Here is a 20,004-nt window from a genome sequence, read left to right on the forward strand (position 1 = left end):
TATCCTTCTAGATTGTCTGCGTACATCATGTTGATTTATTTTTATCCTTCGAAATGTATATATTAAACTTGAAGTTATCGTCACGTACTTTCCAAAATACAGCACATTTAAGGACTTCCATTCTTAACAAACAGTATATTTTTTTTGCAGTTGCTGTTTGTATTTTTGTTTATACATTTCTTCCACGATGGATCCAATTTCGTAAAAGTAAGTTTCAAAAATATTTAAGGATAACTTGGGAATAAAGATGTGATCGTGTTTCGTCTTCTTCGGACCGAGAGTAAATTCTTTGCCACTGTTTTACATTATTTGAATGTACGTGATGACTGAATACGAAGATGCTTACGCTGTTGTCTCAAGTATAGAGATTGTCAAGCTGTGATAAAGCATAGTTATAACTTATAATACGTGTCAACTTTTTTATTATACAAATCCTTGTTTATGATGGTACAGAAAAGAAAATTTTCATAATGAAGAAAGATATACAACAGGTTGGGAACAACCCCTCAAATGAGGGGTACCTTTTCATTGTTATGATTACCCCTTAAATGAGGGATACATTTCAAGTGAAAAAAATGTTTTGTTGTAAAAACACTTCTTAGTTCAAAAGTAAGAAAAATCTTTGCCTTTAGTCTTTATACTTCAACAGGAAGGGACATACATATATCCGATTGACTACCTGGTATATGGGAGACAACTCTTACATATGTATTGAAAGTCATTAGTGCGTTTTAACATAGCCGTAAATTAAACAGTGATCATGCATTTATGTTGTCTACATTTGGCTGTGATAATGATGCAGACAGATCCAGTAAGCTGTACATGTTTGACACCACCAAACATTAAACTAAAGAACCCTAGTACAAGCTTATGCTAACAGATAATCTACATTAACACAAAGACAGTACTAAGATAACGACAGACTGTCAAAACAATGAACTCTGATAGCGTTTGCTTTTGAAGACAGGGGCATTTTGTATTCTGGAGAGAGAAACCAATAAATTGTTGTGATAAACAATCATGACAACTCGTCCCATAAAGATAGTCGTCCCGTATAAAATCAATTACAATTATTATGGGAACAGTACTCCTTTGACAATTACACATTTAAAGAATGCAAAGACAGTCTTTAGGATGATGAGCCTTATGTAGACGAAACGCGCGTCTGGCGTACTAAATTATAATCCTGGTACCTTTGATAACTATTTAGGAGGATTTGTGAGGGAAAAATGATTTTTGTCCCAAATTGTGCCTTGTAAGCCAACTTGTTGAAAAAATCGAAATTTCAAACTGTCAAATTCGATAAAAGTTTGTGATTTTAATAATTATTAACCAATTATATGTTTAAACAATTTTTTGCAGGAATTAAACGACAAAATTTGTTTCTGACTAGATTTGAATTTTTTTTTTATCTGAGCTGACCAGACTTTTCGCCATATCAATTATTAAAAACCGCTATTTTACATGCAGTATATTTGTATTACCATTATGTTTCAGATTTACTTGAAGATAAGTTTCTTCTATGCAATTTAACAGTCAGGGGTATGTCTGATGACAGCATGTGCAAAAACATTTAATGTTTTTTGCCTGCTAGTGTTTTCGACGGTTTTTTAGGGTACCACAAATCTGGTCATATTCAATATATCCTAAACATAAGAGGAAACGGTCAATTTCCATTAGACTTCGGCAGATGACGCATGGATCCCTACCTGTTCAATGATGTAAATATAAGAAAAAATAAACGAGAGGAATATTTTGGTGTTACCAAGGCTACCCACTTAATTGAAGATGAATCTTGAGTTCTCTGAAGTCAAAATAATGATTTCTATATTGCTATTTTATCAGTATCTTTTTAAACGTACATTTTTAGTGTGTATTCAGTACAATTAATGAAGACTAAGAGATAAATTTAAGACAATAATCATAGACAACAATCGGGGAAACTCATTTTTATTTTTTAGGGGGATAGAAAGAAGGAAATTTTTAAACAAAAATATATGTATGTTACTTGGCGAAAAAAAGTATGAAGTGGCGAAAAATATATCGTTTTGGCGAAAGAGGTGGAGAAAAAAAATAATTGATCCAGGTGAAACCCTGATTCATATGATATAATATGTATAAGTATGACTTATATCTACAAGGTAGTATCAATTTGGACTCTTTTCCTGACTGATGATCATAATATATTATGATAATTTGAAATTGTATAGCAACATCATAGGTCAACTGAACACACAATTTTCTGAGGTCTGGTCAGCATCAGACTTGTCAACAGGTCTGGTCTGGGGCAGTCCTAAGACAAAGACCTAGGTCGGGTGTCTATCAACGACGAGGTTAGCATACTTGTCTGTGTATAATTTCTCAAGCTAACTTGGAAAACAGTCAACAAGTGAGCTCAAAGGTTACCTTTGTACAGTTTAGAACTGCACCCATTTGTAATGTCACAGAAAAATTAAAGAGCGACAAAAATTTCCCGTTCATTGTTGACCTAAAATTATTATCAAAAGGGATAACCTAGATCAGGTTAGTAATTTTCTGGCTTTAGTGTATCAAACTTGTATTCGGTCACTTCAAATTTGTTAAAATTGCAAAGCAGTTCATCACAGAACTGTGAAGTATGCAAACACGGTAATAAAAAATGGCGGCCAAAGCCGCCATGATTTACAAGTTCCCTAACTATTATAAAACACTTCACATCAAATAAATTAAACATATTTTAGTAATTTTATATGACAAAATATTTTCTAAATGATAAAACTTGTATTTATTTATGACTATAGAGTTATGTGGTTTATATTGAGCAGTTCCAATAGTTTTTCAGTCAGACGCTACCAAAATCTATATATCTCGGGAAGTCTCGGGGAGTCCGAGAGTTTTTAAATTTTATACTGAAAAGCGTATCAGATTCATTTCCCGTTAGGTATACTGATCCCAGAGCAGCATAGACACCTTTGACACAATTGTATAAAGTGCTTAATTTGAAAAGGGCCGTTTCAATTGATATAGTCTAGTTTAGCCAACATTTTGTTGATTTCTCTTGATTTCACAGATTTGAAAATTAGAAAATGTTACATTTTGATTCTACAGAATTTTCGTGGAGTAATCACAGGCATGTTCCTGCAACAAATTGCTGACTGCTTTTTCGGTCAATGCGACCACGAAGAGTTTTTACTTGTATTCGAAGTATGTTTCTTCTCATACAAATGTGTGTATGATGAACACTTTCTTAACTTTCCAAATCATTTTCAAAATAATAGTTTTATTATCCACAATTTTCAAATATTCATTTAAACGAGAATTTAAACTGTTTGTAAGGTTTCTGCCATTATTGTCGATCCTTTCCGAAAAGTAGATAACAGTTTAGAACAACTGAAACAGTGTACGTTTTTCAACTTTCTGTTATGTCTTCATTGGTTTTCATCAATATTTTATTAGATTGTTTTTAACAGGAAAACCTTCTCGGGAAAATGTTAACATGGACTGAACCTTGTCTTTCTTTAAACATATCTATTTATAGTGGATTGGGCAAGAAGTTTTGTAACTTATATTAATCCCTTTCTACTTTGCGGGTGCTAGTGCTGCATTTTAGTGGCATTGGCCTGCTTTTTTTTGAAATCTACAAGGGTATCTTTAACGTGCAAGAGATATGGCTCTCTCTATTAACACGGATCAGTCATGTATCGTCCCCTTCTGACGAACTATCATTGTTTCCTCAAGACCATACTCGCAAATGGTGTCAAGGGAGAACCGAAAATTCAATCCCTGAAATTTTAATCCCGGAACGGGAATCAAACCAGGAACCTTTGTCTTAGTAGTCCGATGAACTAACCACTACACCACGACTCTCTGAATTTTGTCTATATTGTAATATCCTTAATTAAATATTGATCCAAAATATATATTTTCGTCAGTTTGATCCGTATGAACATTGTCATTACCTTGATTAGATAATCATAAAAACAGCGTGGTTTGCGTCTTTATTAACAAATATTTTTATTTTTTTTTAAATTCCGGACAGAAGTTAAATAATTGTTTGATCATAAAAGATCGAACACAACTATTTTCTTTGTGTAAGGACACATAGTGCGTGCAGTAAATCAAAATCATCTCAAATATTATTTTTATATACATGCATGACTCCACGATCTTTCGATACCTGTATCTTGACATTGCACAATGTAATTTTTCGAATTCGAATATCAATGCATTCCGTTTCTGAATCAATTGAATATTGGATGTGTACTGACTGATATTTAAGTGTTAGATGCATTTTTTATTATAAACTGTTAAGTGCTTTGCAAGAGAAAATCGGAGGGAAATGTGTAAGTACCCTGTCATGTCCACTTTGTATTTTTGTTAGATAAATTTCTGCTTTGTATCGATACAATGAGTTAAGACCTTTTCTAGTGAATTTTACTTTGTTCTTATGATGTACTGTTACACCATTGTCTCAGATAGGTGACGGGTTAGTGCCTTCAAAAAGTCTTACAATTAAGCAATCAGCCTTTAAGTACTAAATACAAAATTTGCATACATGTATTTGTTATGGACACAAATACCAGCAAAAATGGAGCAATACATTTCTTATTTCACTATAAACATGTCACTTCATTACAATGAACAACCGAACATAAATTTATTAGCACATACACATAAAGAAGTGATATTATTAAACAAAGCATCTTTCATTGAATGGTCAATAGTGTTCTGAAACCTACAATTCCAATATTTGTTTTTTATCTTATATAACATTCTGCTTTATTGATGGTTTAATTAGTTGTCGCAGCAATAAAACAATTAAATTTGATCATTCTTAATCTTAAACATGTTAAATATCAAGTGTATTATATATTTTTTGTCAAACATGTTATTGAATATTATATAATAATTGCACAAACCTGAAAAGGTTGAATTATGTTTGAAATTAATTCATTAGTGTTCCATTGCATCATGTTGCCGTTCTTTTTACAATGTGTTGACAACACGGCCTTTTGATGTCAAATTTCAAATCATATCTTTTATCATTTAATATTGTGCATCATTTTTAGAAAGCAAGAAAAAAAAACTGGATTATGGTATAGCAGCAATTAAAGACAGAAAAGAAGAAAGACGTTACGTTAGAATTCAGGTTATTGGTAAAGAAGGAGTTGGCAAGTCAAGTCTTGTACGTAGATTAGTTGGAGATTCTAATATGAAAGTGGACAGCACGGATGGAATCGATATTGTTAAAAAATGCCAAATTAGAACAACTGATGGTAAATGGGTCATTGGAAAAGGTGAGTTACAATTTTTACACCCTATTAAAAATCGAATAACAATATGACAAGGACTTGCATCTACCGTTCATTTTTGTAAATAGCATTTTGTATATTATTAGCAGTAAGTGGATCTTATTTGACAAATTATTTTGATTAAAGAGATAAAAAGATAAAGGAGCCCCATTATTATCAATTTTTAGATTATATAGTGGAATGAAATACTTATTTTTATGACAATGAATTTCTATTTATTCAACTTGTTTTAAATTGATTTTTCAAATTTGATGAAATTCAAAGAATGTATTATCAGGTTTTCTGAAATGCATAGAAAGGACCTTTTTAACAATATTTTAAGGGAAGATTTGTTTGTATGTCTTATATAAAAAAATATAAAAATAGATACACTCGCATCGCGCGTCATTGACCAAAGTAAAGTACCTATGCTTTATGTTTTGCCTGGATTTTAAATATTTTTATCATCGTATGATAAAGTCATGCAATTTTCTCTACTTTTTAAACCTTTCTTTTTGAACCAGTTCTGATTTTCTTGTTAAAATAATAAACTGCATGTGACATGTACTAAAGAGTATTGGTATCGGAACTTGTTAATTGTTGGTAATATTAATTAGGAGATAAACAAAGTACCTAGAATTGTGTAATTTGTACTTTTTATGCTGTGTGTTGAGTACTATTATTCATGTCGTTTGTTTTTTCCCTTCTTTTTTTAGCCATGACGTTGTCAGTTTATTTTTGATCAAAGAGTTTGAATGTTCTTCTGGTATTATTCGGCTCTCTTTTGTAATCAACATTATTGTCCTGTATTATTATATGTTAAATGTAATTATTTGTTTCGTCCTGTTAACGTCATGACGGCTTACAAATTTGACTTCACATTTTAAAAGTTCTGTACATTTCATGTTGTACGGAAACATGTCGGTCTGACTAGCTCTATAACGTGTCAGAACTTTTAGACCTATAATGGTATTTGTAATATCAGTTATATGGAAGGGACTCGTTCAAACCTGTTGGCGTTCTGGTAGAAGTAAAAAATAAAATAAATAAATAAATAAAAAAAAAGTATATTAGGACACAACTACGAATAACTGAGGTACATTGATAGAATACAAGGTGTACACCTCAAGATAGAGATTGTCAGAAAAATCACTGGATTGAAGACAATAGTTTTTAGTTTCTTTTAGTATAAATAAAGGCAACAGAAGTATACCGCTGTTCAAAACTCATAAATCCAAGGACAAGAAACAAGATCGGGGTAACAAACTAAAACTGAGCGAAAAGCAATAAACATAAGAGGAGAACAACGACACAACATTAAAATGTAACACACACAGACACGGACTAAGCATTAGACAAAATCCTATGAGAATAACAAATATAACATCAAAACCAAATACATGAATTGGGATAGATAAGTACCGTGACACGTCTTATAGTAATGTGAATTCACACTCAAAAATAAGAGAAAACAAACGACATCAACAAAAACACAACGTTAAAATGTAAAACACTCAGAAACGAACTATAATATAACAATGGTCATTGTTAAATTATAGTTCGTTTCTGTGTGTTTTACATATGTATGATTGTTTTTCTTAGTTATGATTATTAATAGAGTATAATTCGGTTTTTAGTAATTGCACTTATAAATTTGCGAGTTTATTTTATCGTTAATTTACAATATAATTATGTTGAATTAAAGCTACATTTTCGTCTGCTAAGATTAATTAAAGATAAAAAAAATATTTGAACGGGATTCCTAATTATGACACCTTCAGTAGGTCAGTCTAGTCATTTATAATTCAAATAATAGTCGTCTGCAAATTGCAGCTGTAGCGATTCAATTACTTAGATTTGATCATCTGAGAATCAGGTTACATTAGTATGAAATGTTATGTCTAATGTTTAGACGTAAAGAAATCGACTTTATCATGCGATAAATTAGCATCGAAAACAATTTTGTGAAATTGTTATATGAAATGATTGTAAATATTGTAAATGTTGGATCAACACGTAGTTACAGTATTAGCAAACATTCGAGTCAGTTATATATATATATGTTATTGATTTAATAATGCTATTGGTATATCGTCGAACTCCCAGATCCCAAATCGTCGAACTTTATATGAACAATTTGTTCCAATGTACATTTCAATCGTCTCCGCAACATTTTAGTAGCAGAGCGTGGTTCAAGGAACTGTAATCGTAATCGTATTGTGAGAAAATGAGTAATTTGGATTTAGAAATACAAGCAGAGACATACGAGGGAGACAAAATGGATGAAACCGTAATTGCTAAACCGGACGAAAGTGTACAATTAGAAAATCTGAAGATGGAAAAAGCAAAAGCGAAATCTGCATTCACAAAAACTAGACATTCATTACTACAAGTTCTTGAAATAGATTTTCCGGATCGTAAAGAAAAAGTATTTCAAGAGAAACTGTTAAATGCGGAAAAAAACGATGGATATAATGGGGAATATTTATGACGAATATAAGCATAGGGCTGGAATGATATTCTAAATCTGGGGAAAACAACAAAAGAGATGGAAAAAAGGAAATGGAATTTTACTTCGAAAGAAAAAAACAACGAGAAGCAAATAAATGAAGTTTACAACCTGTTGACTGGAAACAACACGCTTGGAAATGGGATCATCTTGCAGGGATTGAATTTCCGAATCTACATTATTCTTATTGATATATACGTGGTAAACCTGGAGAGCCAATTGCTAGACTAACGCCGTTAGGTTGGACATGCATCGAAGATCCGAAAAGCGGACAGGATCAGACACTTTTGAACCGTGCTTATTTTGCTCGTAGACAAAAGGATCGAAATGAGTTAGATAATATTAATTGTTTGGAAGTTTTGGGAAATCGAAAATGTGATAACACCAAGAGTAAACGTATTTCTAAGCAGTGATGAGCAAAAAGCGTTGTCTAAGGTAGCGCAATCTTTGGAACTTAAGGATGGACACTACGAAGTTAACGTACCGTGAAAAGAAGAGACACCTTCATTACCGAATAATTATAATATGATTTTAAGTAGATTAGAAAATACAGAAAAAGATTATTAAAGGTGTAATACCACCATTGATTTTCTCCAATTAGTCTTTGTTAAATTTGCATTTTTCAAAAAAAAAATGTGCAGAATATATCTTTGTTTCAAATAAAGAAATTAGTAAAGTTTTATCCTGCCCAGTACTATACAAAACAAATCACATAACATTTCATTGCATATAAGAAAACAACCATCACTGGAAGCTAACCAATCACATTTCTCCCCTTATTTAATCTGTGTACAAGGTTTAGAATCCATGTAACCTCAAGTTTACAAACTGTTCTATAGAAATCCCAAATAAAAAAAATAATGGTGCTTTGAAATACCCAAGACATATTTTTATGACTCAGAATATGTTTTACTTCAATAAAATGTAGGATTAATTACCTACAACTGTCAAATTCAAGGGAATATTTTTTTTCAACCTATTTTCGTATACAACCGGATGTGACGTACCAAGATTTGGTGGTATTACACCTAACTCAAAGACCAAATTATTGCAAAACCATAGAGAAATATATTGAGAAAGGTTATGTTCGCAAAGTGTCGACAAAGAAGGAGACTGTTGCGGGAAATTTATATTTAGACCGCACAAGGAAACAACTAAAACGAGGATTGTATTTGATACGTCTGCAATGTTCCAATGGATTTCGCTAAATGACACTATTAATCAAGGACCAAAGTTACAGCATGATTTATTTGATGTACTATTACGATTCAGAAAGTACCCAGTTGCACTTGTTAACGACATCGTCGAAATGTATTTTAGAATTAAAATTGTACCGGACGATAGGCCGTTTCACAGATTTGTTTGGGAATAAGAATTCACTAGTGTTGTTTTTGGAGTAAATTCGTTATCATTTCAAGCTCCATTTGATTCTAGAAAACATGCTGAAATAACAAAAGATTCATATCCGCGAGCCGCCGAAACAGTTCCCAAATCTACATACATGGACGACAGCATGGACTCTGTTATCAACGAGGAACAAGGCATCGAACTTTAAAGTCAACTATCACAGTTATGGGCAAAAGCAGGGATGTATGCAAGACGATGGCTTTCGAATTCGAATGCAGTTTTACAATGCATTCTAGAAGAAGATCGAGAGTCACAAGTCGATCTAGGTGAGTGATATTTACTGTCATTGAAAACTCTAGGAGTTATATGGCAGACCGAGAATGACATATTCAAGTTTAAAGCTAACCCACCGGCAGATGATTTTAAATTTACTAAACGAAACAATCTAAGCAAAGTTGCTACGTTATTCCGTAATTTGATCCGTTAGGATTTTTTTTGCCGTACAAAATAAGAGAAAAACTACTACTACAAGAGATGTGGACAGTAGGTCAAGACTCGGGTGATCAGTTAGACGAAGTAACTTGTTAAAAAAGTTACAGAGTGGTTCCGTGAACTAGGTGAACTATGTTGTATTGATATACAGCGACGCTTCTCAGGAGGCTTACGGATCGGTTATATATGCTAGACACGAGTATTAGAGTGGAATGATATCTACGAGATTAATAGCAGCGAAATCGAGAGTTGCTCCTTTAACTTCAGTCAGCATTCAAAGACTTGAATTGATGGCCGCAGTTTAGAATTAAGATTATCACTTTCAGTTAAACACGAATAAGAAGTACACTAGGATAACATGACATTCTGGTCAGACAGTATGAACGTTTTGTATTGGATTAAAGGCAGGAGTAGAGAGTACAAGCTATTTGTAGCTAATGGAATCGGAGAAATTGACACTTCATCGCATCATAAACAATTACAGTCGGACGTCATTTGGTGGAATGGACCGGAGATTCTACAAGATGAGGAACCGCAATGACCAGAAAATATTATTCAGATAGAAAACGCACGTGATACCGAATTGAAGTGTCAAAAGAAAACAAGTGATAACTAAACTAACTGTACTACACTGAAAAGTATTCATACAAGTGGTTCAGATTAGCGTTTAGATACCGTACGCTATTTAAGTTTTGTAAGACTAGTTCGTGAACAAGCGTATGTGTACAGATTTATTGGCGATTGCAGACTAAAGCTAGAACAACGTCGCCAAAGAAGCTTATTTACCATCGAATATGAAGATGCCGAATTGGAAATAATTTAAGATGCACAAAGGGAGGCATTTTCAGACGATTATAACGCTTTCATCAACAGTAAAGATTTGCCAAAATATATAAAATTGTTAGGATTACTACTTTACTGCGAATTGATACAAATGGATTAATTAGATGAGATGGACGTTTAGAGTTCGCCGATTTTCTATCATTTGATGCAATATATCCGATTATATTATACAGTCAAACTCATAAATCTAAAACAAACTGACAACGCCATGGCTAAAAATGAAAAAGACAAACAGACAAACAATATAACACATGACACAACAAAGAAAACCAAAGAATAAACAACACGAACCCCACCAAAAACTAGGGGTGATCTCAGTTGCTCCGGAAGGGAAAGCAGATCCTGCTCCACATGTTGCACCCGTCGTGTTGCTTATGTAATATCAATCCGGTAAATAGTCTAATTCGGTAGGTCACATTCATGAAAGGGAAGGGGATTGTAGTTACGACGTAAGGAACATATCCGATATCATATGAACATGAGTGTTTATCGTGGCGTAAGAGGAAAGCTAAAGTTGCAGAGCAAGTTATGTTCCACTACGGAAATTTGATTCAAAACACCGTTACATGCTTTTGCTCTTACATCAGTTAATTTTGGTGGACCGTTATAACAGTTGATGGCAGAGGAAAATGACGTCAGAAAAGATACGTATGTCTATTTACATGTTTATTGTCACGCGCAGTGCATTTGGAAGTTGTATTTGGAATAGATACGGACTCTTTTCTTAACGCATTCTATCGGAGGGAGTATAGGCGAGGTCTTTCAAAAAGTATAATTTTTGACAATGGAACTAGTTTTGTTGGAGAAATAGAGAACTGAAAGAACTAGTTGTGCTTTTAGACAAGGATAAAATACAGAATTCAATTAGTAACCAAGGGATTAAGTGGCGTTTCAATCCACTACTGGCTCCGCATTTTTGTGGTATTCATGAGACACTGATACAATTGGCTATTGGTGCAATTTTAAGACATGCAGACATTTATGATGAGGAACTTTTAACGGCATTTACCGGAGCTGAGGCTCTTATCAATTCGACACCGCTTATGTACCAGTCAGCTACCGATCCGAATAACTTCTTGCACGGACAATAAGGTGGTCAGTTCGCTCAAGAAACCGTTGATAGTACTGATTTCAACCCGAGAAAACGAGTGAGAAGACTACAGGAATTAATTAGACACTTTTGGAAACGTTGGATTAAAGAATGGTTGCCGGGACTTAACAAACGTGACAATTGGACTAAAACGAAAAGGGACATGCAAACCGATGTTTTGTAACGATGATATTGTGCCTGTGATGAATCTGAACGTTCAGAGAGGACAATGGCCGTTTGGCACAATAATCGAAGTTTTCCTTGGCAAAGATGCTCATGTTCGCGTTGCAAAAGTTTCACTTGTTTTAATTAGACTAATAACAAAACTGTGTCCGTTAGACATCGCAACCTCCGAAAATGACAGCGATAAATAATTGAAGTAATGTGATGTTATATTTGTTATTCTCATCGGATTATGTCTAATGCTCAGTTTGTTTCTGTGTGTGTGATATTTATTCGTGTGTTTCTGTTGTGTCGTTGTTCTCCTCTTATATTTAATGCGTTCCATTCAGGTTTTAGTTTGTAACCAGGATTTTTTTTTTTCTATCGATTAATGAGTTTCGAACAGCGGTATACTACTGTTGTCGTCAATTAGTTGACATATATTATCATTTCAATGTAGACAGTTAATGTTTAAAAAAAAAAAAGTTTTAGATTTGATAATTTTGACTTAGATCAAAAACAGTTTTATCTAGTTTAATTATTGTTTTTTTTTTACTTTGCTAAGAGGAATCAAGAGGGGGGGGGGGGGGATTGATAGAAGACAATAGTTTTTAGTTTTTATAAGCATAACTTTTTTAGTTATGATTTTTAATAGTCTAAGAGTAGAAATCGGTTTTTATTAATTGCACTTATAAATTTGCAAGTTCATTTTTATCGTTAATTTTCAATATAATTATGTTGACGAAACGTGCGTTTGGCGTACAAAATTATAAATATAAATTAGCGACCCAGTGGTGTAAATAGTTATGCCTGGAATAAGAAAATCCTTAGTTTTTCGAAAAATTCAAAAGTTTTGTAAACATGAAATTCATAAAAATTACCACATTATTGATATTCATGTCAACACTTCGGTGTTGACTACCAACACTTCGGTGTTGACTACTGGGCTGGTGATAACCTCGGGGACGAAACGTCCACCAGCAGTGGCATCGACCCAGTGGTGTAAATAGTTATCAAAAGTACCAGGATTATAATTTAGTACGCCAGACGCGCATTTCGTCTACAAAAGACTCATCAGTGACGCTCATGTCAAAATATCTATAAAGCCAAACAAGTACAAAGTTGAAGAGCATTGAGGATCCAAAATTCCAAAAATTTGTGCCAAATACGGGGAATAAGAAACTCCTTAGTTTTCGAAAAATTCAAAAGTTTTGTAAACATGAAATTTATAAAAATGACCACATTATTGATAATCATGTCAACAATTCGGTGTTGACTACTGGGCTGGTGATAAATAGAGACATGTGTAGCGGTGTAAGGTACACGGATTAACATTTTCATGAATTTATAACTCACATGCCACCAATGTACTTTTTTGTTAACCAAGACTTCTTTATTATCGTGATCTGTATCGGATTTACATCTTGTGTAATAAATGTTTATTTGAAACTTTATTATTGTTTAAATTATAATTAAATATCGATTCGTATTTAAAGTAATTTAAAGTTCAATAGTTTTTTGACAAATTATGTACTAACTCTACAGGTTGCCTATAATTATCAAAGGTACCAGGATTATAATTATGTACGCCAGACGCGCGTTTCGTCTACATGAGACTCATCAACGACGCTCATATGAAAATATTTATAAAGTCAAACAAGTACAAAGTTGAAGAGCATTGAGGATCCAAAATACAAGTCGGACGTTAAAGGTGTGTCCGAGTATTCAAGGACTCGCAAGTATTATCACCGAGTACTCGAGTACTAAATTACAGTTGAACAAAGGAATTGCAAATGTAGATATGTGTAGAAGTAATCATCCAAAACAAAATTTTAAAAAAAACGTGTTCTTTGGATAAAAATTCATCCGGTACGCATGATGCAAAACGCTGGAAAACAAATGATTAAAAAATTGCAGCATTCAAACCTAGATTGATCTACAGATATTATATTATACTAGTCAACAAAAGAGACGATACACGACTTTGGAATACAATTGATCAAAAAGTATTTTAAGTATAAAACAAAATAAGATACACTATTTTAAAAAGCTTTCATTTGCAATGCATGCACATATGATAATGAGAATTTAATCATGTTGGTAAGTAACACATTTCCGTGTAAACGATCTTACGGTGCAATTTATTTTTGCGGAAAGTTGGATAAAAAATCGGCACACACTTTTCAAAGTACTAAATGAATTTTCACATTGATTTAATAATATTAAATATGCTAATTAATTTATTTTCATATTCTAACAAATGGGTTGAAATATTGTTTTTTTTTTTTAATTTTTGGTAAAAAAAAGTTTTTTTTTTTAAATCTCAAAAAATGCATAAAAAGAAACACATATTTTCGTCTCAAATCAATGCTTTAGATATGAAAGCAACAAACTGTAAATTTTGAACCTTTCGGATTTTTTTTAAGATTGTTATTGTCTTTTTTAATTTCACTTTACACATTCTGTCTATGGTAAATCAATTAGTAATGTATACATTTGAACGATTTCTAGTGGGGCCGAACTATGTTTTACAAATAAACAAAAAAACAGTACGATTTAAAAAAAAGAATTGATGGCAAACAATGTCTTAAATTTCAATGAGAGGTTGGCATCATTAGTTAGAACGTCTGTTTTTAAAATTGTCGTTTTTTTGTAAATTTTGTTAATAAAATAAATTTCGCAAAATGACGTCATAAAAGCGAAAAAAAATTTTTTTTAAAGGATTTATATTTCCTTGGTCATTAAGTTTGACCTTCGATATTGGTCCTATAACCGGAAAATCTCATCTTGAAATTTGAGAAAAAGTCGTGTATCGTTTCTTTTGTTGACTAGTATATAATGAGCCGATTATGTGACACATCATAGCACAATTTTGTTTGACCACATGTATTAAGTACCTTCAATTGATTTAACTGTTGTACTTTTGAGGATTTTGTGCAACATTTTAAAATAACTTGTCATTTCAGTGACTTAGCGTAAAATTATTAATTCACACTTGTTTTTAATATTTAAAGTCCGGCGTGAACAATTCTTATCTATTATATTTTCATTACACAATCTTTATAAAACACAAGAAATATTTTTATGTATCCATAAGTCTGTTAAATATATATTTAAAAAAAACGTATTACAGTTGAAACAGAGAGGAACAAAATAATGAAAAGGATACAAGAGGCAATTCGTAAAGAACAAAGGCAAAGCGAACCAGTTGATAGTCAAGCAATTCCATGTAAAAGAGAGAACAACGAAAATGAATCAATTACTTCAAACGAATCGTTGTCTGAAGTTGGAGGAAAACAAGTAAAAGAATTCCGAGCTAAAGATAAAATAAGAATAGCAACACTAGGTTCAAATACAGTGGAACAGTCATTGACAGGTGAAATCAAAGTGAACATAGGAGACAATGTTACCATCGTTGAAGAAAAGTCTGAAATTGACATACCTTACGAAAATGATCGCGTTCTGTCAAGAGATATACAAAAAGCCGAAGATTTGGTTAACACTGACGATATGAGGATACAGATTACAAAACAAATGAATTCAATTCTTGTTGGAGCCAAGAAAGATCAACACAAAATGACATCTGAGAGTTTAGTAGAATGTGGTCTCTGGGATTTTGCAGGTCAGAAAGACTATTATGCCACACATCAAACGTTTTTAAATCCACATGCTATTTATCTTCTTGTTACAAATATATCTGAAGACATAGCAGCTACAGAAGATAATACAAACTTTGATTCCATTGAAGGTAAGATTTGTAGATTGTCAATAGGAGGACAAACCAATATATAACTTTTTATGTATTTTTTAGAATTGTAGTCCTAGTATCTAGTATGAGTTTTTTTTTAATATAAATAGTGTAGCCAGTCCTGGTTTAAACAATAGTTTGCTTATTTGGAATCATCTAAACTTTTGAACGAAAAAAGACTTCTCCATATCTACCAAATTCTGCAAGTTTGCTATTTATTTTTAACACATATAAACGTTTTATTCCGAAATGTTTCCTGTATACAATTAATTTAGTCGTCCAGGTAAAAGGTAACGGGTCTCTGTTTACATAATGAAACATCTCTCCAGGGGTAATAGGAGGCTAAAAATATAGTCCATATTTGACCATGGAATTACAATTGGTTTCGAAAATATATATCCACATAATGTTAGAAGCATCTAACAGTTATTTACCTTAGGTTCAATATAGTAAGTAATAAGTTTATAAATAAACTCATCATAGATACCAGGACTAAATTTTGTATATACGCCAGACGCGCGTTTCGTCTACAAAAGACTCATCAGTGACGGTCGAATCCAAAAAAGTTAAAAAGGCCAAATAAAATACGAAGTTGAAGAGCATTGGGGACCAAAATTCCTAAAAGTTTTGCCAAATACAGCTAAGGGCAAGCTATGCCTGAGGTAGAAAAGCCTTAGTATTTCCAAAAATTTAAAAATTTTGTAAACAGTTAATTTGTAAATATAACCATATCAATGATAATTCATGTCAGCACAAACAGTTCTGACTTCTGGGCTTGTGATACCCTCGGGGAAATAAATCTCCACCAGCAGTGGCATCGACCCAGTGGTTGTAAATAAACTAATCATAGATACCAGGACTAAATTTTGTATATACGCCAGACGCGCGTTTCGTCTACAAAAGACTCACCAGTGACGCTCGAATAAGACACCCACACAAACGATGTGCATTTACTATAACACACAGGACACTATTTTTATCATTTTTTGTATGTATGTGTGTATATATTGTTAAAATCTATAGTCTTATACAATTATCCATAAAAAAATTACTTTGTCTCAAGTTAATACTATATGTATTGTCTAAATTTTCATTATCAGCGACTTCAATATGTCTTATCGAAGATGTCAATGCCTGTCAATACAAGGACACGTGTTAGCTTATTTTTCAAGTTATGTTTCCAGATATTATAAATATTATGAGGTGCCTTATGCATTTTGCTATATTTGATTGAATTCCTAATTTTTCAGAGATTCCATTTAGAATATATGATAATTGTGTCTAAAAAATGATCATATTTGAGTGCTCCTGCGTTTTTACCGAACAACATGTCCTATTCAACAATACGATTATTTATACCTATGTTTGATTTAATAAGTATTTATTGGAGCTTGTTTACTATTATGAGTGATGTACTACAACTAAAAATAAGTGTTGCAGGGTTTCTACGTTGTTGTCATTTTGACAAGAGTTATATTTCCATTTGATATCTTTTTTTTTTATTTTTATCTTTCTTCAGTATATTAATTATTGTGCACGGATCTCCATTGAAATTCTTTTACTTTATTTTCAATTTTCAACTGTTTTAATCCCGATCACATATTTTCCTTAAAGTATATGTTTCGAAATATTTCCTTCCTCTTAATTTGACATTGGGGAGAGGCATCTTTATTTGATAATGTACGAAGGTATTTGAGTTTTAACTTTAATGTTTTTATTGTTTGGTTGTTAAAGTTTTTAATATCAAGGTCGTTTGATATCTTTAGTTTCATTTCATTATGCAAATAAATTCCTGTTTTCCGCAAAATTTTCAAAATTTGCACACAATCTTTAGGAATTGCCTTTTTAATTTTAGAAAATAAGCTTCCTATAAACTTCATTACAGCTAATAAAATCTATAGTTTATGATTTTCAAACGTCCTTGAAAGTTGTTATATCGCTTTTAAAAAAGAAGGGTATAACAAAGGTTTATTTTTTAACAGAATAAAAGAGTTTCAAAATGTTCTCGTATTTAAAACATCTGTTTTATTTTATGGTGTATCAATGTGTTTACATGAATATCAATTATGTGGTCATTTTTATAAATTTCCTGTTTACAAAACTTTGACTTTTTCGAAAAACTAAGGATTTTCTTGTCCCAGGAATAGATTACCTTAGCCGTATTTGGCACAACTTTTTGGATCCTCAATGCTCTTCAACTTTGTACTTGTTTGGTTTTATAATTATTTTGACATGAGCGTCACTGATGGGTCTTATGTAGACGAAACGCGCGTCTTGCGTACTAAATTATAACTCTTGTATTTTTGATAACTTTTTAATGAAAACTGATCAATAAGTATTTATAATGTTCTGATAAAAGTGACGTAATTGGTTCATTTCTAAACCATTTAAACTTGAACATGTACATACAAAAAAGGTATCATTATATTTTTCATCGTATTTCCGAAGGCAATCGCATTCCAGCTTTCCAATGGTTCCTGCATTAAGCGATATAAAAGTTTTATTTGTTTTCTTTTTGTAAACACATCTATACTAACTATACTCTTCCCCTTTTTATGTCATGCAAACATCAGACATTGCTATCTTCCTGATTCGCTTTTCTTTCCATATGTTAAATTCCAAATTATATCATTTAGCTCTTTAAGATATTTATCCGTAATTCCTCGTATTTCAATCTCGTAAGAACAGAGAGAAAGTATCATATGTTTTAACTATAAGTGTTTTACCTGTAAATGTAAGCTCCCTGCTTCTCCATACGTGTATACAATTTTTAACTTTATCTATTATTTTTCTTCATATATCATCATCATCTATTTCATAACCATGGCTCACTCCTAATGTTTTAACATTTCTTGTGATCCATTTTATTTTATCAAAGTTAAATCGTTTTCTTTTAGAAGCCCCTAAATAAGCCTTCTTTTTGTCATAATTTATTCTAAAACCCGAAGCTTTTTCGTAAAAGGACAACATCTTAAAATTATTTTCTATAGATTTTTCATTTTTATTAAATACCTGGGTTTCATCTGTAAACATGCATTATCTACTTTCTATAAAGTTCTCTCCCTCTCCTAGTAATTTTAATCCTTCTATTTCAATTTCACCCCTTATCGCACATGCCCTGGGTTCAGCCTGTATTATACACAAGAGAGGCGCTATTGGTGATACTTGTCTAGCAGAGCGAGTAATCGAAAAGTATCTTGATACAAATCCATTAGTTTTAATACATGATGTAGCATTGTATATCAGCATTTTTATCCACGCTATGAATTTCTCCCCAAATTCATATTGTACAGTACAAAGTCTGTCTATTCTCTTTCAACCCTATCAAACGTTTTATGTTGATAAAAAAATAAACATAATTTCTTCTGTATTTTCGTTATCAATATATTCTGTAATGTCCTAAATAATTCGGTTAGCCTCGCTTATATTTCTACCTTCAACAAACCTTTCTGATCTGTCTGAATACTTTTAGGTAACACTATCTTTAGTCATTCAGATAGAAACTTTGCAATAATTTTATAATCACAATTTAGTAGAATTAGTGGTCTCCATTTTTTTTATATGTTCCTTTCCTCCTCCTTTGTGTAGTAATGTTAATACCCCCTTATGTTGAGAGTAACTGAATATGGTATCATTAAAATTTCTTGTAGTAAACTAATTTAGAAAATAAAAGACTCTGATATTATACCATATTCGTCAGGTAATTTGTTCTGTTTAAGTAATTTAAGTACCTTTTCTACTTTTATATCTCTAACATTTCTTTGTCTTCCTGACTTACCTTATTTATTATATACTGATAATTTTTTTTTCTCCCGCTGTTTTGTCCCAGCCTTCCGTGGTAAAGAGTTAAGTATAATTTTACTTGTTCTTTCAAGATAGAATTAATGTTAAATTTATGCTCACCGTTTTCGGTTTTAACACGTTGCCATAATTTGTTCTGCCCATTTTCTTTTCTAAATTTCTTTCTGAAAAATTAATTATGTGGTAACATAGCAGTGTTAGTTTTGATTTCACCAATTTGCAATTTGCAAGCTTGTTTTTCAGTTATGCTATATATTGTTGTAAAATGATTTATGAACACATTGTTAATATATATTTAAATTAATTGAGACTAAATATTCGTCAACACGATTTTATTTCATCTTGTTCGTATCAAGTTTATCTTTTATCAGCAGCGTTTCGCCAATCCTTAGACAACTTCAAGTTACTTTATAATTGTTTCAACCTGTTAAATACACATACCTGTACAAAGACAGCAAATATATCATAAATAAAAGATTTCTTTTAAGGCAAGTTGATAACCAAAAACATCTGTACTAATCGGAAACAATTGTCATTAACACATTAGAGTGATTAAAACAGTCCAATACGGAATCGAATTTCTTTTCAATTAAATGCTCTCATAATAAAATTTACAAGTATAAGCATAAAAAAAAACGATTACGATATTTAGACGTTAGTTCTTACTTAGTGATAAGGTTCCTCTGCATCCTAAAGGCATGTTCATGTTTCGTGTGATCTCCTTGGAACAATTTCAGTTGAT

At 32.0% G+C, this 20,004-nt stretch overlaps 2 protein-coding genes across 2 annotated transcripts in view; one reads left to right on the plus strand and one right to left on the minus strand.

Annotated features, from left to right (window-relative positions):
• LOC143056233 (solute carrier family 35 member F6-like) overlaps positions 1-20,004 on the minus strand; it is a 514,661-nt gene that overhangs the window by 189,351 nt on the left and 305,306 nt on the right. The gene's annotated exons all lie outside the window — the stretch shown is intronic.
• The window catches only part of LOC143056236 (uncharacterized), a 49,201-nt gene continuing 34,251 nt past the window's right edge, over positions 5,055-20,004 (plus strand). Inside the window, exons 1-2 of the mRNA XM_076229321.1 lie at positions 5,055-5,276; positions 14,847-15,461. Coding sequence (XP_076085436.1) covers positions 5,192-5,276; positions 14,847-15,461 — 700 coding nt within the window. The 5' untranslated portion in view covers positions 5,055-5,191. The remainder of the gene's footprint in view (positions 5,277-14,846; positions 15,462-20,004) is intronic.

The sequence above is a fragment of the Mytilus galloprovincialis genome, chromosome 13 (assembly GCF_965363235.1).
Source record: "Mytilus galloprovincialis chromosome 13, xbMytGall1.hap1.1, whole genome shotgun sequence".
Taxonomy (NCBI): domain Eukaryota; kingdom Metazoa; phylum Mollusca; class Bivalvia; order Mytilida; family Mytilidae; genus Mytilus; species Mytilus galloprovincialis.